This window comes from Chlorocebus sabaeus, chromosome 1 (genome assembly GCF_047675955.1).
Source record: "Chlorocebus sabaeus isolate Y175 chromosome 1, mChlSab1.0.hap1, whole genome shotgun sequence".
Taxonomy (NCBI): Eukaryota; Metazoa; Chordata; class Mammalia; order Primates; family Cercopithecidae; genus Chlorocebus; species Chlorocebus sabaeus.
Genome location: NC_132904.1, coordinates 71106725 through 71131583, shown reverse-complemented (window position 1 = coordinate 71131583; position 24859 = coordinate 71106725). Strand labels below are relative to the sequence as shown.

The 24859-nt window shown below is 38.5% G+C and overlaps 1 protein-coding gene across 1 annotated transcript in view; it reads right to left on the bottom strand.

The window, feature by feature from the left end:
• The window catches only part of POLD3 (DNA polymerase delta 3, accessory subunit), a 58689-nt gene that overhangs the window by 19769 nt on the left and 14061 nt on the right, over positions 1-24859 (bottom strand). The window contains exons 3-9 of the mRNA XM_008020140.3: positions 24702-24804; positions 17741-17780; positions 16292-16424; positions 10443-10710; positions 9180-9252; positions 4055-4220; positions 49-155 (exon numbers count right to left, since the gene is read on the bottom strand). Coding sequence (XP_008018331.2) covers positions 49-155; positions 4055-4220; positions 9180-9252; positions 10443-10710; positions 16292-16424; positions 17741-17780; positions 24702-24804 — 890 coding nt within the window. The remainder of the gene's footprint in view (positions 1-48; positions 156-4054; positions 4221-9179; positions 9253-10442; positions 10711-16291; positions 16425-17740; positions 17781-24701; positions 24805-24859) is intronic.

The following is a 24859-nucleotide window of genomic DNA, read 5'->3' as shown; positions in this document are numbered from 1 at the left end:
TAAAAGTAAAATTGATCCCCCTAACCAAAAATGACTGGTAATGCCCACCTTCATCTTCACTGCTATCAGATTCAGGAAGTTTGATTCTTCTCCTTTTTTTCTTCATGTTTTCAGTTTCCTTTGTCTCATCATCAGATAACACTACTTGCTTCCCCCTGTTGTCATCCAGAAATAAATTAAGCTTGTTACACATAACAAAAATGTAAGTATTCACATGCTCTTATGGGTTTTGCTTTATAACTCGTGGTCTTAATTCCAGAGGGTAGAAAAGGACAGCCAAATAGTCCAATAAGGACTCTTGTTAAGGATACTCTGCTAACTGACCATAACTAGGTCACTTTATGAGGTGACTTGAATAAAAAATTTCTAGAGTTTTCTAGAAACTGCTGGAAGCTACAACCAGGTTATCAAAAATCTCTCCAAATTCCTTCTTACTTCCCTGATAGGACTTTCAATTATCCAACAAGCATTAAATAAGCAGCTACTACATACATACAAGGCTCTTTGCTAGCCATTGAGAATACAATGATACAGAAGAAAATACTGTTTTCAAGAAGCTCTGGCAAGCACCACTGGCTATAAGGCAATGTGGTAGATTTAACTGGACAAATAAAATGTTATGGAATATAATTCATATTTGGAAAACTTACAAGCTAAGTAGAAGTTCATCATGTAGAAAGGGGAAACATATTTTAAAGAGAAAGAACAAGATGAGCAAAGGCAGAGATATCCTTTTAAGGTGATTCTAATGACATAATAGTAATAAAAAAAAAACCTAGACTCCGCCGTGACATTATTTAGCTCCTCAGGATGAATGGATACTCCATCACACTCCTCATGCAACCAACAACTAATTCATCAAAGGCCTACTGAATGTTAGAGACACAAATATATACAAGACATAATCTTTGCCATCAAGTACCTTATGTCTTATATAACTTTAAATACCAACTTTCCTTTCTACCTTGAACTAGAAAAAGAACAATTAAACTCAAAGTAAAATGAAATAATAAAGATAAGAACAGAAATCAATGAGATTAAAAAAAAGAAAATTAACAAAGCCAACGTTGTTACTTGTGGGAAAGAGATTAATAAAATTAACTAGCTTTTTATAAAACCCATTTTGAAAACAGAAAAATATAAATTACCAATCAGGAATGAAACAGTGAAGAAATCTGTATTGAGTACAGCTTCTACAAACTCGAAGAATACGGTTATATAATGAACAGGTTTATGCCAATAAACTCAGCAATTTAGATCAAACTTTGAGTTTTAAAAGCACAACTCACTCAAAACTGATCCAAAAGAACTAGAGAATTTGCACAGCTCTAGTTAAATCAAATTCACAATAAAAACCTTTCCTACAAATAAAATTCAGCCCTGGATTCACTGGTAAATTTTATTAAACATTTGAAAAATATGTACGTATATATAAACTCCTTCAGAAAACAGAGGAAACTTCTCCCAACTGCGGTCATGGATCGCTTAATGACAGGGACACATTTTGAGCAATGCATTGCTAGGTGATTTCACTGTGTGAACGTCATAGAGTCTACTCACACAAACCTAGATGGTCTAGTCTACTGCTCCTAGGCTACAAACCTGTACATCATTGTTACTGTACTCAATACTGTAGGCAACTGTTACACAACAGTATTTGTGTATTTAAACATCTAAAAAGAGAAAAGATAGTAAAAATACTATATAAAAAAGATTAAAAATGGTACACACGTCTAGGGCACTTGCCATGAATGGGGCTTTCAGCACTGAAAGTTGCTCTGGCTGAGTCAGTGAGTGAGTGGTGAGTGAATGTGAAGGTCATAGGATGTTACCATACACTACTGTAGACTTTATCAACACTAGATACTCAGGCAACACTAAATTTATTTTTAAATGTTTTTCTTTCTTCAATAATAAACAGCTTACTGTAACTTTATTTTCAATTTTATAACGTTTTGGCTCTTTTGTAATAACACAGCTTAAAACACAAAAAATTGTACAGCTGTACAAAAATATTTTCTTTATATCCCTATTCTATAGGCTTTTTTCTGTTTTAAAAATTTTGTATTTACTTTTTAAACTTTTTTTTTTTTTTTTTTTTTTTGAGACAGAGTCTCGCTCTGCCGCCCAGGCTGGAGTACAGTGGCCGGATCTCAGCTCACTGCAAGCTCTGCCTCCCGGGTTCACGCCATTCTCCTGCCTCAGCCTCCCGAGTAGCTGGGACTACAGGCGTCCGCCACCTCGCCCGGCTAGTTTTTTTTGTATTTTTTAGTAGAGACGGGTTTCACCGTGTTAGCCAGGATGGTCTCGATCTCCTGACCTCATGATCCGCCCGTCTCGGCCTCCCAAAGTGCTGAGATTACAGGCTTGAGCCACCGCGCCCGGCCTTAAACTTTTTTTGTTGAAAGCTAAGACCCAAATACACGTTAGCCTCGGCCTACACAGGGTCAGGATCATTGTCTTCCACCTCCACATCTTGTCCCACTGGAAGGTCTTCTTCAGGGGCAGTAACACACATGAAGCTGTCATCTCTAATGATAACAATGCCTTCTTTTGGAATATCTCCTAACGACTGCCTGAGGCTATTTTACAGTCAACTTTTTTATAAGTAGAAAGACTACTGTCCTCTAAAATGATAAAAAGTATAGTGCAGTAATTATAGTAGCATAGTCATTTTTATTATCAAGTATTATGTATACATAACTATTAATATATATGCTATACTTTCACATGACTGGCAGCACAGTAGGTATGTTTATACCAGCATCATCACAAACACGTGAGGAAAGTATTGTACTACCATGTCATGACAGCTATGATGTCACTAGGCGATAGGAATTTTTCAGCTCCATTATAATCTTATGGGACCACTGTCATATATGTGGCCCATTGTTGACCCAAACATTGTTATGCAGTGTATGACTAATCTTATGAAGTTAGCACAATTTTGACACAGCAACTTGATGAAGACATTACCAGAAAAGAAAGTAACTGACCTATAGCCCTCATAAACACAGGCAACAAATGCTTAGTGTAATATTAACAAATTTAATCCAGCAATATATAAAAAAAGGATAATATCATAACTAAGTGGAGTCTATCACAAGAACACAAGGTTGGCCTAATTCACCACATTAATAAAAACACCATCTGAGCAGCCAATAAATTCAAAAAAGCATCTGTCAAAATTCAATAACCACTCATGATAAAACCTCTTAGCAACCTTGGAACAGAAAACAACTTCCTCAATCTGGTTAAGGGTATCTATTAAAAATCTACATTTAACATCACATTTAGTAGTGAAATACTGAATGCATTCCTGGCAATAAGCATCAACAGTGAGTGATGTACCCATGGTTGGGGACATTTTTATCCATACAAGTCATATGTTCCTAGGAGGTAAGGCCCACTGGACAGAGCTTTAACCCTCTAAAATTTCACCATTTTGTTGATGTTTTCAACGAGAGTAATCCCAACCTTGCCACAAAAGTCGTCTTTCTAGGCCTATCAGTCTTGACAGTGTCCTTTAGAATTTCTTTCAACAGACTAATTCTACCAACTATGAGGTAGTGTCTCCAATTCCTGGATCTAGTTTTAATAGCTTATGTGCTTTTTATTTTCTTTTCTAATTACATTTTACCACTTGAAAAATAAACTCATTGATACAAAAAGAAAACAAAGAACTTTTTCTCTTAAATTTGACTGGAAACAGTAACCCTTCACTTGGCAAACTGAAGTGAAACACACACACACACAATTAGACACACTTATGCCATGTCTACAAATTTAAAACAAAAACTAACAATCAATTTAGATCAATAAGGCCAAAAAAATGACTTTGGTCCTTAAATCATCCCAACTGGCTGATTCCACAGTTCTACTCCACTAGATAAGCTAGTGGGCTTCTCTTTCCATTTTGGTTGTATAGTTGTATCCCTAAGGCATTAAGTGGGATCTAGTACTTAACTGAAAACTGCCTGCTGTCAGTAAGACCAAAGAGACCTTCTCACCCCCAGTAGAGACTCTTCCCCAGCAAGCAACAACATTTTCCTACCTTTTTTTTTCCTTCTGCAGCACCTTAACAGGCTCTGCTTTTTTGCTGGATTTTTTCAGGCCTGCAGGAGCTGCCAGCTTTGGTTCAGTGACAGATACTGTAGGCTGCTCCACTATTTTTTCTTCTTTCACTGCTTGTTCTGAGTCCAAATTGACTTTAAGTTTATCTATAAATAGAGTATAGCAGACGACATATGACCCCATCATGCAATATTAATACATCATTCTTTTGACAGTCTACCATGTGCCAGGTAATATGTTAGCAGCAGGGGCAAAAAGGAGCTCATGGACTATTGAGAAAACATTCCTCCTTTCCAACTACCACTCTAACTGTAACTTTTCATTTCTGCCTCCCGCTAATCCCTCATTGTATCACAGCCCCCAGGCTAAATGATAGTAAAAGCAAGGCTTAGAAAAAACATATACAACTTTATGAGGTATCATCTTTTTCATTTTCAGATGAGGAAAATCAATAATCAGAAGGATTACAAGATGTTTCCAAACAATACACAGTTTACAAATGGTGACAACGATTTGTAGCCAAGACCTTTACTTTCTATATATCCTATCTTTTAATGCCTGGATACCCTTAATATCTCACTACTACCTTAATGATAAAAGTTAAAGACATTTTGGATTCAAAGAAGTTTGGTTCAAACCCCGCTTCACTCTGGGCAAGTTATTTTATCTAAAAGTCAGTCTTTTCTACACCTGGGATAATAGTTACAAGATTATTATAAGGACTAAAAGAGATCAGTATTGGTTAAATGATTTATCCAAGGTAACACTGACAGAAAAGGTAAGAGTTGGGATTTGAACGGAAGTCAGTTTAACTCCTCAAAGTCCTTAACCCTTTCCCTACACCGAGCTGAAGAATGACTACTGTGCAACAGAGAGAACTAAGAAATGCAAAAAGGCCCAGCCATCTGAGGAACTATAGAAGCATGTCATCTAGCCTTCACACTGTACTTAGTGATAGCTTTTCACAAGTAAAGACACAAAACACTATTAGAAAGCTGTCAATAGCTGGAGGCGCTTCAATAAGTAGTTTTGGTTATATGTTGTTATAATAGCTTAAACCTTCTACAGTGTAGAAAAAACTAGTATCATACTCTTGGCTATTATGCATAGCTTAGTATAATAATTTATAAATAATGTGTATTATTTGAAGGTGTAGCTGATGGACCAAAGTGTAAAATGCAATCTATTTACACTTTTCTTTTTCCTGAAGACTTGAATGGAAAATGCGAACGGTGGAATCCACCTTTCCAATGATGGCATACTCTTGCATTTTCAACTGTTGTTCTCAAGTATCAGTGCCTCTCAAATATCCCAAATTGTATAAGAGAGTAAACATGCATCTCCAGGGCTCTAGGGGTCAACAGCCAATCCAAAAAATACAGTACACTGGAGTCACATGGGTAAGGAAAAAAAATTTATGCAAATTTTTCAATCTATCACATAAATTATACTGTTTTAATAGCAATTGTTTTAAAAATGGCATCATTAGGAGAAAAAAACCTCCAAATACTTCCTACCTACCTTATGTATTAAGGAAAGCGAGGCTATTGCATTGAGTTTACCAATTACAGAAAACCGATCTCAATTAAAATACCACTGTTCAAACATTAGATTCAGCATCCAGAGTTTCTTCTCTCTGTCTTGGTTTCACAGAATTTTGAGAACTCTAACTTAAACATATATGCAGCTATCAATAGCCAATTAACTGGTAAAGAGGTAGTTCAATGCAACAATTTAAGGCGATTATTAAGGAAAATTTAATGACATTTTGTTACCTGAATGAACAAGTCACCTATTTTCTAGCTGATTAAAAGCATTTCCTTCTTATACTCAAGAAAACATGAAACCTTTTCAAGCAAATAAAGATAACCAATTATGACCTTTAAATTTTGTAATCAATGCTGAATTTTATCACATATAAAACATTACTTTTAAAAATTTAGATATAATTCACATACCATAAAATTCATCACTTTACATTCAGTGGGTTTTGGTTGTATATCCACTGTAACTGTCCAGTTTTAGAGCATTTTCATCACCCCAAAAAGAAACCCTGAACCCATTAGCATTCCTCCTTGACCCCAGTCCAGTCCCTGACAACCACTCTTCCTCTCCTCTCCTCTCCTTCCTCTTTCTCTCTCTCTCTTTTTTTTTTTTTTTTTGAGACAGAGTCTCACTCTGTTGCCCAGGCTGGAGTGCAGTGCAGCGATCTTGGCTCACTGCAAGCTCTGTCTCCCGGGTTCACGCCATCCTCCTGCCTCAGCCTCCCAAGTAGCTGGGACTACAGGTGCCCACCACCATGCCCGGCTAATTTTTTGTATTTTTTTAGTAGAGACGGGTTTTCACCGTGTTAACCAGGATGGTCTCGATCTCCTGACCTCATGATCTGCCCGCCTCAGCCTCCCAAAGTGCTGGGATTACAGGCATGAGCCACCACGCCTGGCCCCTACTGTCTCTATAGACTTGCCTATTCTGGATGTTTCATACAAATGAAATCATATATGATCTTTTCTATCTGGCTTATTTCACTTAATATTTCAAGGTTCATCCATGTATATCACATATCAATCTGTACTTCATTACTTTTTATAGCTGAATAACATTTCATTGTCTGGATATACCACCTTTGTTTATCCATTCATCAGATGACAGACTTTTGGACTGTTTCAATTTTTGGCTATTATGAAGAATGCTGCTATGAACATCTATGTACAAGTTTTTGTGTGGACATACAGTTTTAATTCCCTTGAGTAGATATCTAGGAGAGGAACTGCTGCTCTATGTTTAACTTTTAGAAGTACTGCCATATCATTTTCCAAAGTGAGTACACATCATTTTACATTCCCCACAGCAGAGCGTGAGGGTTCAATTTCTCCATATCCTTGCCAACACTTGTTACTGTCCAGTATTAAGTTTACATGGTTCAAGTCCCCACAATGAACTCTCTTCATCCAATTCTCAAGCTTCATTTTCATTGTAATGATCTTGTCATGTGTCAAATACAATAAAAAAGTCCTAATTTTACTCTGAACATTCAGCCTTGAAGAAATGTCTGTTAAATAAATTAACTTTGTAAGCAATTCTTTTTTTTACATTAATATTTAATAGTATTTTATTTTATCCAGGTTTTGCCCCTCACTGAATTACGTGCCATTATAACACCTTATTACTCCTACCTAGCAATTACAATCATCCACTATTTGAATGTTTTCTTTCTTTCCTTTATTTTATTTTATTTTTTTAGGAATGGGGTCTTGCTATATTTTTGACTGGATTTGAATTCATGGGCTCAAGCAAATCTCCTGCCTCGGTCTCCCAAGTAGCTGGGATTATAGGCATGTCCCACCATGCCTGGCTTTTTTTCCATATTTATTTGTCCATCTCTCTCAGTAGAGTATAAGGACTTGAGGCAGGGACCTTGTCTTTTTCTCTATTGTATCACCAGTGCATAACAATGCCAAGCATATAGCAGGTGCTTGATCTATTTGCTAACTAAACACATGACTTAAATAAGTACACTTCTGTAGAGTTTGATTTTTTTAAACAATTCACAATCACATATTTTATGTATTTTAAAAATAAGAATTTTAAAATTCACTGGGTTTTTAAGGTTACAAATGCATTAAAAAAAAAGCAACCAACAAAAAGATGGGTCTCATCAAAGTTGCCAAGAAACCATGATCTGATTGGGTACAGTGGCCCATACCAGCTAGGCAGGTCAGTGACAGCATGATGCTTTAACACAGCAGTCCCCAACCTTTTTGGCACCAGGGACCAGTTTCATGGTAGACAGTTTTTCCATAGGCAGGGGTGGTGGTGGGCAGCAGGGCAGGGGTGGTTTCAGGATGAAACTGTTCCACCTCAGATCATCAGGCATTAGATTCTCATAAGGAGCCCGCAACCTAGATCCCTCACATGCACAGTTCACAAAAGGGTTCGCAATCCTGTAAGAATCTAATGCCACCACTGATCTGACAGGAGGTGGAGTTCAGGCATAATAATGCTTGCTCATTTGCTGCTTACCTCCTGTGCAAACCAGTCCCCAACAGGCCCCGGACTGCTACCCATCAGTGGCCTGTGGGTTGGGGACCTGTTTTAACAGAAGTAGGAATCATTCCCTGTGCACCAACTGTGCCTGCAGTAATACAACAATGCTTCCCAGAAACCTTTAAGTATCACATTTTCCATTCACTTTCCTAGTTACCCATTCTGAGCTGCAAGAACACAAAAATGTTCTCTGACAGCTTTTATAGCAAACACAAAAACTGTCACGCTTACATAAGCAGAATATGAAAAAAAATTTAGCCATCATGGAAAGGCAGAATTCTAATTTTGCTTGCATAGGCATGTAACAAAATGCCTCCTTGAAAAATTTTTGTAAAACTGATGCTCCAAGAAAGTGTGCCATAATTATCCTGTGGCTCCTGCATTCTTCCTGGTATTCTACCACATACTCTCAGGGGATGTACACTTGATATGAGAAGTATGAAAATATGTGACTACTGGTTCTTTCCATACAGAAGAATTCTTACTTAAGTATCTTTTTAAACATAAAGAAGATTTTTGCTTTCTCAAAAAAAGATTTTTAAATGTCCATCACGACTCGGGCCCTTCTAATTCACACTGGAAGTCTAATTCATTACTGTAAGTAATCTGCAAAAAATAACCGAAGAAAGGCAAAATATTTGCTTTTGTGGACCCTTGAGAGATAGAAGAAACAAAGGTCACACCAGGCAAACTGACTCTAGCATCCATGTTATTAACCTCAATACTATACTGCGTAGCCAGGCAGCCTCCCTTTTATTTTAATCACCCATTTTCAAGGGCCCTATGAAGGAAATAGTTCATTGTCTTTTCAAGGTGGGAAGTTAAACCAGGAATAATAAACTGCTCTCGAAGAGATCTCAACTGAGCCTAACTCACCCGTAAAGTTCCAGCTAAGTTACTGTCATCAATATATTGGGCAGTACACTGTAAATTTATGTTAGGATGCAGGTAGTCTCCTGGATAGGCAAAAACTAAACAAAGTAACTTTCACTTCCGGTATAATATGTCATTACATTAACATTCATTCATTAGTCAAAGTAAGGTAAGAACATGCTTACTCATAGCAGCTTTTCCAAAAAAGTTGCTCATCATATTCCCTTTCCCTGGGGCCTTGTTGCCTGCTGAAGATGCCTACAAGCACAGAAAACACATATGATTTTTTGCTAGCATTTAGGCTGTTCATGAAGTAGCAGTCTCAGACAATCTCTTCTATAGCACACTGTTGCGATAGTATAGTCTCTATATAATAGTGCCAAAATGCGGAGGCGTTAGATATAAGAACAAATCTAGAACAATAATCCACACCAGATAGTAACTGGTGTTAATCTCTAAAGCTTAGTTTCTTATAGATCTTATAAAATTAATTACCCATGGATATGTCTAAACTTTTCTTGAGCACATTTAAAAACTATTTAATTTGACAGAATTAAAAAAGATCAGAGGCAGTAGGTACACAAAGCGGGAAAATCTAAAACATTACATTTTTAATCATCAGAAGTAGATCTGAATTCCTGGTTCCCACCGTTTAGTAGCAATACGAGCTCCAGGCAAATTACTTAAGTCTAGGTTTCAGTTTTACCATATGCGAAAGGGAAATAGTTAATACCTCCCTCACAGAACTGATAAGAGGATCTGAACAAAGACCAAACTATTGGCACACAGCTGAAATTCAATAAACATTATTGTTTTCCTCCATCCTTCTTCCCCAAGACAGACACTTGAAAATGACAGTGATCTGAATTGAATACACTTGACACTTGAAAATGACAGTGATAATAATAATAGTAACAACAATAATTATACTTTTCTGGATTTTTAAAATAGTATCGGAATGATATTTTCTTAAGTCAATGCCCTTAAGTTAGTTCAGATAACTGAACAATAAAAATCTAAGGGAAGCAAATAAAGCAAAAACAAAACAAAAAAAACCCACATAAAGTATAATAAGAATGGGAAATACACTAGGAAGGAAGGTATATATTGCAAAGCCCAGAACATAAGATATTCCTCAGAATGACATATTGCAAATAAACATTTTTTTGAATGTTAACAATTCTAGAGGTGTTTTCACATGTTTTCATCTGGGTCTCACAACAATCTCGTTTGCAAAGGAAATCCAAGGCTTGGTGAGAATCATTATCAAAAGCAAAAGAACTCTTTCAGATAACAGTATCAAATATTAAAGAGTTCAAACTAAAGTAGAAAAATCAGAACTGAGTATCAGAACCTTACATAAATAAACTACTACCACTGGAACCATTAATGCTTTTCTAGTTACCCACTCTGAGCTGTAATGAAGGGTATCTTCAAAGAAGACTTACATTTGTTACTTCCTTAGCCTCTGTTTTAGCTTCCTTGTTGGTTTCTTGGGTTTTAGCAGCAGCTTTGGAGGCAAACATTCCCATAATTCCTTTGGGCTGCTGGGAAACCTGCTTGGATGCAGGTGGGCCATGACCATTGGTGGTCAGCTCATTGTTGGCTTGTGTCTCACTTGACATGTGAAGATGTGACTGCTCAAACTTTTTGGAAGATGAAGAGGATTCAGCAGGAGATCTAGGGACTGCAGCTGCACATTGTATAGCACTAAATCTAGGGACAGAAATGTTACATTAAGTTAATGTCAGCATATGCATTCTTGGGTGGTTCAACAAAAAAAGAGAAAGAAAAAAAAACTAATGTCAGTATAAAACCTTATTTTCAAATTCTTGCTTCTTCCACACAATACTTACCTCTAATATTGTTTAAAATCAACTTTAGAAAAATGTTGTATGAAACTCTATTACATAAAGAAACAAATACTAGAGAGAAGTGAGTCACTTGTACTAGGTCATACATCTAGTTAGTAATAGACAGGGTTGGAATCAGGTGCCTTCTACCACCACTAATTGAATATTCTTGCTTTTTTTGAAAAAAGTATCCTAATTCAAAAAAAATGCAACCAACAATAATAAAAGACGCAGTAATTTCATTATCCTTGGGAAATGAAATAGCCCTTGTTTTTAAAGACCTTCCTCTGATAGGGCTAGATTTGCAATAAATATTGACTGAATCAAAACTACGCTTTAAATATTAACAAATTTCCTGGCAACGCTCTTGGCCAGAGTAAATCATGCTGTCGGGTTGGGTGTGCTGGCTCACGCTTGTAATCCCAGTGGTTTGGGAACCTGAGGTAGGCAGATCGCGTAAGTCTAGGAATTTAAGACCGGCCTGGGCAACATGGTGAAACTTTGTTTCTACAAAAAACACAAAAATTAGTTGGGTGTGGTGGCACACGCCTTCAGCCCTGATTACTCGGGAGGCCAAGGTAGGAGGATCACCTGAATTCAGGAGGTCCAGGTTGCACTGAGCCATAAGCTCATCACTCAACTCCAGCCTAGGGAACAGAGTGAGACGCTGTCTCAAAATAAATAAGCAAATCATGCTTTAAAACAAGGAAAAGGCTGGGTGTGGTGGCTCACACCTGTAATCCCAACATTTTGAGAGGCCGAGGCAGGTGGATCATGAGGTCAGGAGTTCAAGACCAGTCTGGCACACGGTGAAACCCTGTCTTTACTGAAAATACAAAAGTTAGCTGGGCATGGTGGCACGTGCCTGTAATCCCAGCTACTCAGGAGGCTGAGGCAGGAGAATTGCTTGAACCTGGGAGGCAGAGGTTGCAGTGAGCCAAGATCACACCACTGCACTTCAGCCTGGGTGACAGAGTGAGGCTCTGTCTCAAAACAAAAAACAAAAAAAAGAAAAATAGAAGAAGCTGGGAGCAGAGCCACTGGCTCCAATAACCTATAGTCCTTGACAGCCACTTGTTAATAATTTCTAATAATACTAACGGCACCAGACAAGTAAGTATGCCCAAGGCCAAGAGAAGAAAATTGGTGGAACAGCTTGCATGGCATATTAAAGGGAACATACATCTCTTCTCTAATCATTATAGAAGTGCCGTTTCACACAAATCCATAACGTAACATTCCACATTGTGAATAGGTAATTAATTTAGCCTTCTCACAGGATTATTTTCTTTGTTAGAAAAAGCAAAGTTCCCCAGCTTTTCCTAACAAAGAAAAATATTTTATTTTTCCCAGTCTTGCTTATTGAGCATACGTAAGACCTCCTTGAAGTCTTATTTATCTTTTTTATTTCAGGCACCCAGCTCAAGACCTGGCACAGAAAAGTGCTAGAAACAATATGTTGAAAGAATGACTAAGTGAATGAAAGTGAGGCTTCTGGCTTCTCTCCCTTCTTTAGTGTATCACCTTCAACTTGGGGTGGGAGATTTCTAAACTATGTGATGATAGCAATTATCTTAAAGATCAACCAGGCACAACTTTGAGATTAACTGCTAGAACACCTGGTCTAATGAAAAAAAAAAAAAGAAAATCCCTGATACATCATTTCATCTTAGAAGTAACTTTAGACTGGACAGCCCCAAAGCTAGAGTCAAAAGCTCCAAAAATCTTCCACTGATTTATTATGGTCTTCATCAGAAAACTCTGTATTTACACACATCTTTTGTGCATCAGAGTTAAGAACAGATGGAAATCATTTGCTTTCACCCACTGCTCTTCCTCTCTGGCCTTGCAGTACTTCCACATACAAGGAAAAGGGTAATGTTTTATTTCACTGTCAATGTCTGAAGTTGGCGTTGAAACAACTCTTTCTCCTTCTGGTCTGAATTCCACACCTTAGGGTCAGGACCAGGATTGGCAATGAGGAAGAGACCGAGTTAGGCTGGGAGTATGTCTGATGACAAGAGATCTCTGGTCAATCCTAAAATTTCAACTTTCTTCATGTCACGGCACTTAAAACACACGAAATCATGAGTCAGATCTCAGTTGGCCCATAATTCTCAGGACCAAATACAAACTCATTTGTTGGAGATAAATTCACTTTTCTACTGAGGATACTTTAAGTAATTAGGTAAAGTTTCACTGAAGTGCTTCCTATTACCACATTTCTACTTGCCATGTTTATTTTAGTGGGCCCTGGCAGATTTCATTTTGAACTTTTGCGTCACTTTTCCTCTTGTTTGCTTACTTGCTAGATACAACAAAGGAACTGATTAATTTTAGAGCCTGGAATACCCAACTAGATTTAAAAATTTTTTGAAATCTAGTAATATATTTCAAATAAACTTATCAGGGTGTTAATATTTTCTTGAAATCCTTCCCTAAAAGACAAGAGACTTGTAAATTATTACTCTTTGGCTATATATTTGTTTATTTAATAAATATTTGTATGCTTATTATGCTCAAAGTTTTGAGCTAAAGAAAAAAAAGAACTAATGTCTATCACTAATTCACTCAATAACTACTTATTAGTGTGCCAGGCACTATTTTAGGTATATAGTTAACAACTGAGACACGATCCCTATTCTCATGGAACTTACAAAAACGATGGCAATTCTGTCTCTCTCTCTCCCTGAGGACCCATCTTTATCAGTCATCCCACCTCCCCAGGATTTTCAGCCTTTTCTTCTCTATAGCACCCTCCTAACAATCCAAGTTCAAATCATTCTCAACTTTAGAAATGTATATATCCTTCCCGTCTCAATCCCTCCTTAGCTATCACCCTCTTTTCTGCTTCGAAGTCAAATCTCCTGGAAAGAGCTATCCATATTTGCTGTCTCACTTCCTGTGTTCCCATTTACTTAGCTCACCAGAATCTGGTCACTCCACTGAAAATGCTCTTACCAAGGCTATCACTAAATTCCATGGATAATTTTCACTTTCTAACTTACTTGGCTTCTCAGCAATGTTTAACATTGTTGACTGGTCCCTCCTACTTGAATCTCTTTCCTTGGGGGCTAAAACTCCACATACTCTTATCTCTGATGGCTCCCTCTTGAGCCCCCCTTTTTATGTTCTTCCCTTGAAAAGCAACTATCATTAAATAGTGCTTACTGTGTGCCAAGTACTATTCTAAGTGCTTAACATATAATAGTCCATTTAATCCTCTACAACCCTATTTGGCTGGTACTATAATCAGCTTTACTGACAAGAAAATTGAGGCACCGAGAAGTTAAATAATTTGCCCAAGGTCACACAGCTAGTAATTTGGCCTAGAGTTTTACTTTCTGCCCTTCTTTCATTCTATACATTCTCTCTGCATAACTATCTACTACTATGGCCCAGTTACTATTCTTTCTGATTCCAAAATCTCTCTTTAACCCAGATTTCTCTCCTTAGCTCTAGATTCACCTATCTTTTGCGATGGACATCCTCACTTGGATTTCTCACAGGCTTCTCAAACTCAACATCTCTAAAACCCAATTTGTCATTTTTCTCTCTCTCCTAAAGCCTGCTCCTCCTGTTATATTCCCCTTCTTAGTACTCAGCTGCCCAAGCCAGAAGCATGGGTATCAAACTTTTAATACCAAGAAAAGCTGTCTTTCCCCATCCCCTACCCCCACACACCTTGTCCCTGACCACTACCATACATTGAGGTTGTTTTTTATTTTTTATTTTTTATTTTTTTGTTTGAGACAGAGTCTCGCTCTGTCGCCCAGGCTGGAGTGCAGTGGAGTGATCTCGGCTCACTGCAAGCTCCGCCTCCCAGGTTCATGCCATTCTCCTGCCTCAGCCTCCAGGGTAGCTGGGACTATAGGCGCCTGCCACCACGCCCGGCTAATTTTTTGTATTTTTAGAAGAGACAGGGTTTCACCATGTTAGCCAGGATGGTCTTGATCTGACCTTGTGATCCACCAGCCTCGGCCTCCCAAAGTGCTGGGTGCTGGGATTATAGGCATTAGCCACCGCGCCCGGCCACGTCAAGGTTTTTTTGATGGTCATGACTCATTAACCTTCACACCTCTCCATCCCCAACAGCACAACTTTACATCAGAAAACTGTCGTATCCACCTGGATCACTGCCACATTTCTCCTCCCTGATGGCCTTGCCTCCAGATTATTCTCTTCTGATCTATCTTCAATACTGCAGCCAGAACAATCTTTCTAAAATGCAATTTTGATAATTTCACTCTATCTGCTTAAATATTTTCAGTGGCTCCCCAGTGCTCTCAGAATAGAGTCTAAATTTTTATCCTAGTAATCAAAGCATAATGTAATTCCTGTTTGGCCTTTTTAGTCTTCTATCTAATTATTTCCTACCTTTCACTCTAAGTTGCAGCCACAGAAAACGATTGTGGTTCTGCACAAGCATGTTTTCTCTCTTAGCTCTGTCCTTAGCCTCTCATTTCTCCTTTGCTTGGCTATTTCTACTGGGCCTTTAGGCCTCAAGTGAGATGTCATAACCTTCAGTGTCATAAGTCATAACTGTCTTGTCCTCTGACTCTATCCATCCAAAAGTGGGAGATAAGTGCCCCAGCCAACATCTTCCCCCAATATTCCTCCTATTACAGCACTCTTACACTGTATCATAACTCCTGTCTCCCATCAGTTACATGAAAAGGTACGTGGGCACATTCACTCTATACTGTATGGTATGTCATAGGTATCATGAGATATTTGCTGAATGAATTCAAATGATTTTGCTCAGTACCTGTCACAGCAGTAGGTGCTCAATATATATCTGGGGAACTGATCTGAATTCTCAATACAACCCCACGAAGTAGACATTATTACATCGAATTTAAAGGCAAAGAAACCAAAGCTCAAAGAGTTTAAGTAATTCGTCCAATGCCACCGGGCTACTAAGCAGCAAAGCCACAACTCAAGCCTGTGACCACCAATTTCCAAAATGTACATGCATTATAGCCCATTACCTCCTTGTGCTGTTAAGGATACAAAAGATTTTAAAAACCTGATCCTGGTATGGAAGCTTAAGAAAAAGTTGTTTTTGGATGAAAAGTAGAGGGGTATCAAATTAGGAATTATTTTTTTAAGGACAACATTTGAACTAGTTGAAGGATAGGTAGGATTTAGACAAGCAGAGACTGGGTAAGGGAGTTAGAAAGGGCACGACAAACATTTCTGGTGGCAGTGACAGGATAAATACATGAGAAATAGATTTATGAGGAGTCCACTGGGGTTTTCAATATGGGTTGTGGCTGCTATTTTTCACCTTATGATGTACTAATAAAACCAGGCATGTGTCTTATTGCAAGATAAATGGGGTTTTACTAGACTTGGCATTCACTCTTAAGAGGCAGCCACTGTGTAAACATCTTACAAAATCAATTCGTAAAGAAGCCCACAAGGAACATTAAGAAGCTTACTTGCTGCAGTTCTGCAAGTTGCTTTTAAGGATGTCATAGTCAGTATTGAACAGAGGCCCACTGTCCTTTAGCATGGCTTTCTGGATGCTGTACACATGGATGCTGGCAGTCACAGCTAGCTTGGACTTCACTGCTACAAGTCAACAGGAAAAGCAGTCTGTTAATACACAAACTTCATAGCATAGAGGACTTTAACAAGAAACCCTTCTGCATTAAAGCATTTGTAATCTGCGGTGGTCAAAAAAACTCTAAAAGGCCACATAGCCACATATACAGTAAAACATCAACCCTTCTGTCTGCAATGGGGACATTATGACAAGTTGGTGGTGGTGAGTCATTTCTAAGTACAACACCTGTGAGGGTATCAGTCATGCAGTGGACACTCAGTAAATATTAATGATTGATGATGACTACGATGATCTTTTTCTTTCGGTCAGAAAAGAGCCTTACACTATAGCATATAATTAAAGAGGACTAAGTAATTTCTATCTGAGAATATCATTTATATATTTCAATTTTAGTTTAGAGAAAGCAACTCTATAATAAAAACACTGCAAACTAGATAAGCCTACGGAGGAGAAACACAAAAGAACACCACAAGAACAAATGTTAGGTTCTGTGAAGGAAAGGATTGCAGCTAACTTGTTCCATGTCTCCAGTTCCTAGTATAGAGCTTGGCACATAGTAGATAATCATTACCTATCTATACAATAAAGAAATTTTGCTTTGCTTAACACTGTGGGAATTCAGAAAGTAAAAAGTAGACAAATCCACCACTCTGAATACTTTAGAGTTAAATTTGGTAAAATACCCCCATCCTACCCTCACAGGCAGGAGCTCTTTCTTTTTAAAATACACATATTTTTTGTGTCCCTGAGATGGCTGCCCTCCACCCTCCTCAGTCCCAATCTGTGAAATGGGGCCTGCAGGCCAAGGAGCCTTTATATACAAAGTACAACAGTACAGGTTTTGTCTTGAGATATAGGTCCAAGATCAGGAGAACCCTGTTATTAAATTCCTTTGAATTGGGTTTTTAAACAATCGAATGGTAGCACTAATAGTCTTGAAAGAGTGAGACAAATTTAATTTAGAAGTCTTTCTGACTTCCAGAAAAGCATTCTTTAACTTGCTTCCTAAAAAAACTGCCACTGTCTTTTTACAGTTGATGAGGTAGCTCATATGGTATTCATAACAGTTTCTGCATGTGTCACGAGTTTTGAAATTCTATGATAAAAGTGCTTTATAAATGTCAGCAGCTATTGGCCCTAAAAATGGGAAGTTAGGCAGATGTAGTATCATATTTTAACATGCTTCAAAAACTACTAATAAAATGACTATTGGGCTATTCAGTTAAATAGCTAAATATATGCAGATGTTAGAGGCAGATTTTTTATTGCACCTACACTGATGCCATAAGAGGAAAACTTGCTAAGTCACTAAAACACTTACCTTCCAATTTATCTTCTCTCACTACTGCAACCTTGTGGCACTGTAAGAAAACAACACTTTATTAGTGCTTAATGTAAGAATCTGCAATTTTAGTTTCCTTGCCCCAATAATTCAATTGTGCTTGGATGTGAAATTAGGAAAACACCAGGCACTCCTTAAAATATATGTTATAATTTAATAAAGTCAGACTCACTTTTAATTTGCTTACTTTCAGGAAAAAAATAATTTGCTTATCTTAAAACTTCTCAATAAGGTTTAGAAAAGTGATCTAGTACAGATTTCAGTACTACAATTTAAAAAATAAAGCATCTCAAATCAGTGTGAGCAAAGGCTTTTTAGTGAGTGATTTAATAAGAATTACTGTATAATCACATGGAGCCACATAAAAATTGGATCTGTTCCTCATACCATATACCAAAATAAATTCTAAATGGATCAGAGATTTAAATGTAAAAAATGAGGCTGAGTGCGGTGGCTCATGCCTGTAATTCCAGCACTTTGGGAGGCTGAAGTGGGTGGATCACCTGAGGTCAGGAGTTTGAGACCACCCTGGCCAACATGGTGAGACCCTATCTCTACTAAAAATACAAAAATTAGCTGGGTGTGGTGGCAGGCGCCTGTAATCCCAGCTACTCAGGAGGGTGAGGCAGGAGAATCACTTGAACCTGGGAGGCGGAGGTTGCAGTGAGCTAAGATTATGCCACTGCACTCCAGCCTAGGTGACAAGAGTGACACTTGGTCTCAAAAAAAAAAGAACACACACATGCACATGAAAACATGTGTGAATTCTATAACCGGCTATAAGCTAAGAAAGAGGGAACATTTCCTAAGTATAATTTGAAATCCAGAAATAACTGAAATAATCTATTAAAAAAAAAAATTTAAATGAAAAAAAAAATTTTAGTACAAAAACAAACAATAAAGTGGAAAAAAAATCTGCAACTTACATCACAAAGGGTTAATACACAACTTCTAAAAATAAAGAAAACAAAGACAAACAACCCTTTAGAAAATGGGCAAGAGAGGCCAGACGCAGTGGCTCATGCCTGTAATCCCAGTACTTCGGGAGGCTGAGGCAGGCAGATCATGAGGTCAAGAGATGGAGATCTTCCTGGCCAACATGGTGAAACCCCATTTCTACTAAAAACACAAAAATTAGCTAGGTGTGGTGGTGCGTGCCTGTAGTCCCAGCTACGCGGGAGGCTGAGGCAGGAAAGTCGCTGGAATCCGGGAGGTGGAGGTTTCAGTGAGCTGAGATTGTGCCACTGCACTCTAGCCTGGTGACAAAGTAAGACTCCATCTCAAAAAAGGGGAAAAAAAAAAAAAAAAAAAAGGGCAAGTGGTAGGAACAGACAGTTCACAGAAAAAGAAATATAAATATCCCTAAAACATATGATAACATATGCTGTACGGAAACAGGCACTTTCATATATTGTTGGTGGGAACAAGAAACAGACTGATATTTGGCAATATCCAACAAAAGTACACATGCACTCACCCTTTGACCGAGCAATCCTACTCTAGGAATGTAACCCTAAAACACACTAGCAAAAAGATACAAAACACATAGACACTAAGCTATTCACTACAGCACTATTAATATCTGTAATAGCCAAAGATCGTAAATAACAACTACCAATAAAGGATTGCTGAATAAGCTAAGGTATACCTATCAATGTGGCACTATGTGGCTATAATAATGAGGAATATTTCTATAATTGCTGTGGAGTGATGCTCTGAATCTACTGTTATGTTAAAAAAAAACAGAGTGCAAAATAGGTTGCACGTATGAAAACATTTATCTAAGAAAGAGAGGCAAAATTAATATATATTTTCTTATATTAAAAATATATACAACAGGCCAGGCGCAATGGCTCATGCCTGTAATCCCAGCACTTTGGGAGTTACAGGTGGGTGAATCACGAGGTCAGGAGTTCAAGATCAGCCTGGCCAAGATGGCAAAGCCCCGTCTCTACTAAAACACAAAAAAAATATTAGCCGGGCATGGTGGTGGGTGCCTGTAATCCCAGCTACTTGGAAGACTGAGGAGGAGAATTGCTTAAACCTGGGAGGCAGAGGGTGCAGTGAGCCGAGATCGCACCACTGCACTCCAACACCTGGGCGACAGAGCGAAATTCCATCTGAAAAAAAAAAAAAAAAAAAGGAAGGAGAAGGCAAACCCAACATAACAGTTACCTGTAAGGGAAAGGAGGGAACCTATGAATTGAAAGCAAAATGGAAAAAAAAAAATTGAATTTAACTAGATACTGAATTGGTGGCTTCAGTAGAGTGAGGAATTATTTCAAGTGATTCTAAAATACAGGATGACTGTGCATCCTTAGCAGGACATATCCTACAGACAAAGAACTGCAAAGAAATCTTATTTTCAGTAATCAAATTGTTGGTAATAATACTGGTTTTGCTTTTCGAAACCTTGTATATTTGTGTAAAGCAAATAGATATTTTTGTTAATGTTCGGAACCACCAAAATTCACAACATAAAAAAAAGAGCAATCTAAACATCAAATAAGTATTTTAAAAAGGTAACTATAAGTTTGAGCTGGGATTATTAATGTTCTCATAATGTGTTTTCTCTTAAAACAGGCAGTCCTAAAAATGTCATTTTTACTGGTTTATTTAAGGGAAGAAAAAAGTCAGGTTCTGTAAAACTGCACACTAAAAATTACAGAGATTATAAAAAGTACAGACCATTAGGAATGAATCACTCAAAACCTATGCAGCTTTGCAGTAAAGAGCCCTAAAAACAGTAATTCGCACCTCATGAGAAGATCTGAATAGACCAGACAGGTCAGAGTGGCTATATACTGCCTCGGGGGATACTGAAAGTACATAAAAACAACAGAATGGAAATGCCAGCTGGTGCTAGAACAATGCAGACCAGAGTAGAGCTCTGATTCAATGGGTTCCTATTAAAGTGGACATGGGAGTTAGGGAGCATCCACAAACCCAGAGCCTAGGAGAGGGTAAGCCCCCTGTTCTTAGCAGAACTGGGAAAACATGGCTAGCTGATGAGAGAAAATTCTTCATAGAAAAATTACGGCTAAAAAAACAGAAAGGCCAGGTGTCGTGGTTCATGGCTGTAATCCCAGCACTTAGGGAGGCAGAAGCATGAGGATCATTTGAGCCCAGAAGTTTAAGACCAGTCGGCCAGGTGCGGTGGCTCACACCTGTAATCCCAACACTTTGGGAGGCTGAGGCGGGTGGATCATGAGGTCAGGAGATCGAGACCATCCTGGCTAACACAGTGAAACCCCATTTCTATTAAAATACAAAAAAATTAGCCGGGCGTGGTGGCGGGCACCTGTAGTCCCAGCTACTCAGGAGGCTGAGGCAGGAGAATGGCGTCAACCCAGGAGGCAGAGCTTGCAGTGAGCCGAGATCGCGCCACTGCACTCCAGCCTGGGCGACAGAGCAAGACTCCGTCTCAAAAACAACAACAAAAAAAACCAGCCTGGGCAACATAGTGAGACCTCGTCTCTAACAAAAATAAAAGTAAAAAATTAGCCAGGCATGGTGGTGCATGTCTGCAGTCCTAGCTACTCAGGAGGCTGAGGCAAGGGGATCGCTTGGGCCCAGGAGTTCAAGGCAAAACATCACCATTTTGTAACCTTTAGTGAATTAATGATTTAGGCAATGATTAAAACTAATCTCAGCTAAAATCATTAGATGAAAAGCTAATAGGGAACCCATAAAGCATAGATCAGGTTGACAGTTCTTCACATTACGAAAAGAACCAGCCAAACATTTCCTTGAAATTTTCAAATAATCCTCTGGAAGAATCTCTGGAATGAGATTTGAAGGAAGCTTTCACGTTCTATATATATATATATATATTTTTTGAGACGGAGTCTTGCTCTGCCACCCAGGCTGGAGTGCAGTGGCCGGATCTCAGCTCACTGCAAGCTCCGCCTCCCGGGTTCCCGCCATTCTCCTGTCTCAGCCTCCCGAGTAGCTGGGACTACAGGCGCCGCCACCTCGCCCGGCTGGTGTTTTGTATTTTTTAGTAGAGACGGGGTTTCACTGTGTTAGCCAGGATGGTCTCGATCTCCTGACCTCGTGATCCACTCGTCTCGGCCTCCCAAAGTGCTGGGATTACAGGCTTGAGCCAACGCGCCCGGCCCACGTTCTATATATTTTTTAACATTTTTTATAATAATCATTGGAAAAATAAAAATTATTTACATTTAAAAAAATCCAGGTCAGGCACAGTGGCTCACTTCTGTAATCCTAGCACTTTGAAAGGCCGAGAAGGGCAGATCACTTGAGCTTAGAAGTTCGAGACCAGCCTGGGCAACATGACAAAACCCCATCCCTACAAAAAATACAAAAATTAGCTGGGCATGGTGGCGAGCACCTGTAATCCCAGCTAATTGCGAGGTTGAGGCAGGAGGATGGCTTAAACCCAGGAGGTTGAGGCTACAATGAACCGAGATTCTGCCACTGCACTATAGCCTGGGTGACAAAGTGAGACCCTGTCTCAAAAAATAAATAAAAATAAAAATGATTAAAAATTCCATACAAAGCCGTGTAATGTCTTTTTTCTCTCTAGAAGCACTAAAAACTTAAAAAGGAAATTATTAAGAGAAGAATTAAAAGAACAAAACCTGACATAATGCTTAAGAATTTGCCTTTCCTTAGGATTCCCTTTAAGGGAAAAAAAGCATAGGTAAGCATCCACATTTGGTCAGTTAATTCCACAGGGCTCCACAGAGCTTCCCAGTGAGGCTATTGGGAGGGCAAGTCCAGGGCTCCAAAATCCTCACAACCACTTCAACCACAGCAACCACGCTCTTAATAAATTTTACATATAGATCTCTGATTAAGATTTTGTTTGAAAAAGCATTCTCCTGCTAAAAAAAAGATAGGCAGAATTTAAATGCCATCTTATACTTAGAAACAGAAAACCTTTTTATAAGCAAGCCATGGCTTAGAAGTTTTTAACTGATTATAGGTTATACATCATTTTGAAAAATGGTCTCAGAAATATGCACTGAGGAACACAATTTGAACACTTTCAGTGTTATCCAAGAAAACTCTGGACTCTGAAGACCAACCATGAAGACTGTCCAAGAATCCTAAATTAAGAGCCCCTGTTATAATGGGTCAGTTTGAGTAAAAATCTATATTATCTTAAAACATAAATTATTAACTTGGGATCCTATTCCAGAAGATTCATGAACTCAAAATTTTATGAATGTCAACATATGCATTTTTCTTTCAGATTCTCAGTGACCAAAAAAAGAAAAAAAAAAATCACTGCTTTAAAGAAATATAAAGATTCCCAAGTAAAGGCTTGAATACGACTAGATTGAGGGTACTGACATAACTAAAGAAAGAGACAGAAGGTTAGTTGACCCTGTAAACAGAAGAAAACATGACAATCAGCTATAATCTTTGACAATAACCATTCAAGAGCTCTAGAGTGGCAGAACTCTGGAAGCAGGTTTATCTCTGAAAGTAAATGAGTCACATCTGTTTAACTTTGCTTCAGAGATATAAATGACATCTTATTTTATACTTGCAAATATCTTGGTTATCATTTGGCTTGCCAAATAGCTTGCAAACAAGAAAAGAATATGTTGGCTAGAGAGTATTAAGGATCTGATCCTTCTAGCAGTTTTGTTGCTCCTTGTAAACTACTAAACTGACATTCCAGTTTTATTTTATATCACCCAAGCTGGAGTGCAGTGGTGCAATCACAGCTCACTGCAGCCTTGACCTTATGGGCTCAAGTGATCCTTCCCACTTCAGCCTCCTGAGCAGGCGGGACTACAGGCGCATGCCACCATGCCCGGCTAGTTTTTGTATTTTTTGTAGAGATGGGGTTTCGCTAGGTTGCCCAGGCTGGTCTTGAACTCCTGGGCTCAAGTGATTCTCCCAACCCAGCTTCCCAAAGGGCTGAGATTACAGGAGCGAGGCACTGTACCCAGCCTGACATTTCAGTTTTAAATCTCACATGCTTGAGACTCAATTGCTAAAAAACAAATCCAGTCAATATTTTGACAAATCAGGGCTCTGAACTTATGATTCTGAGGGAAAATCAAAGGAAAGAGGAAAACGTAGTAGATCTTTGAGAAGGGGCCACCTGACCTTTGGGCAAAGTCCCACGGGGCTTTTTATGCCCAAAAGAACCTTCAGACAGGAAGTCTGAGGAAGTGAGAAGAGAGGAGGTATGCCTTACTTTTGGGAGGACGCCAGAGAGGGGAATTATTAAAGTTCCCAAGGCCCAGTTTGGTGCAGGAGAGGGAACAAGACATCTTAGCAGAGCTTCTGGTACCCACCAAGGTATGGGAGTAACAGAATGATCCCTGTGCCCCTGAGAGGGACATGAAAATAGCTAAGAAAAAAATCAAGCAGACCTGAGAAAGCTTTACAGTCAGGATGATGAAATCCAGCAGTCACCTGTGGTGCCAGATGACCAGATACCAGGTGGGACTACAAAAAGAAGAGGAAGGAGAATAAAATGTTCCCACCCTATGCACTGCATTAGCCATGTTCCTGCCAAAAACCCTTACCCTTTAGGCACTTAGACGTAAGCCTACCCAAATGAATGTTCAAAATTAAAATGAAGTTCAGTTAAAGAAATTATAATTTTTGAACACTTGTATTCATGATTCAAAATTTGAACAGGTGGAAAATTAAGCACCATTGTTCCCCATATACCTTCAAGAGGGAAAAAGAGATATAGGGAATAACAGAAGCAGTCTCCTAACATCTTATTGCATAATAATGATACAGTCTCTGCATCACAGCCAAGATATTACCCAAACTTCTCAGTTTTAGATTTAGTCTAAACACTCAAAATAATCATCACCATCAAACAGCTCTTTAAAACTACTGTAACACAGAATCTTGGTTTTTTTCTCTCCCCTAAACTATGTTATAACACTCTTCATAACACAAACACATTTAAGCTCATTACAAGGCTCTGAGAACTTACGGAATGTCCATTCTGAATGAGACTGCCAGACACCAAATAGGTAACATGCAGTTGGGCTCCTGAATTTTCTTTTCGTTTCCTTTCAACATAATCATACAGCATCCTATTCCAAAGAAAACAAGCCACAAGTAAGTCATCAGTAAGAGTTCTTACATGAT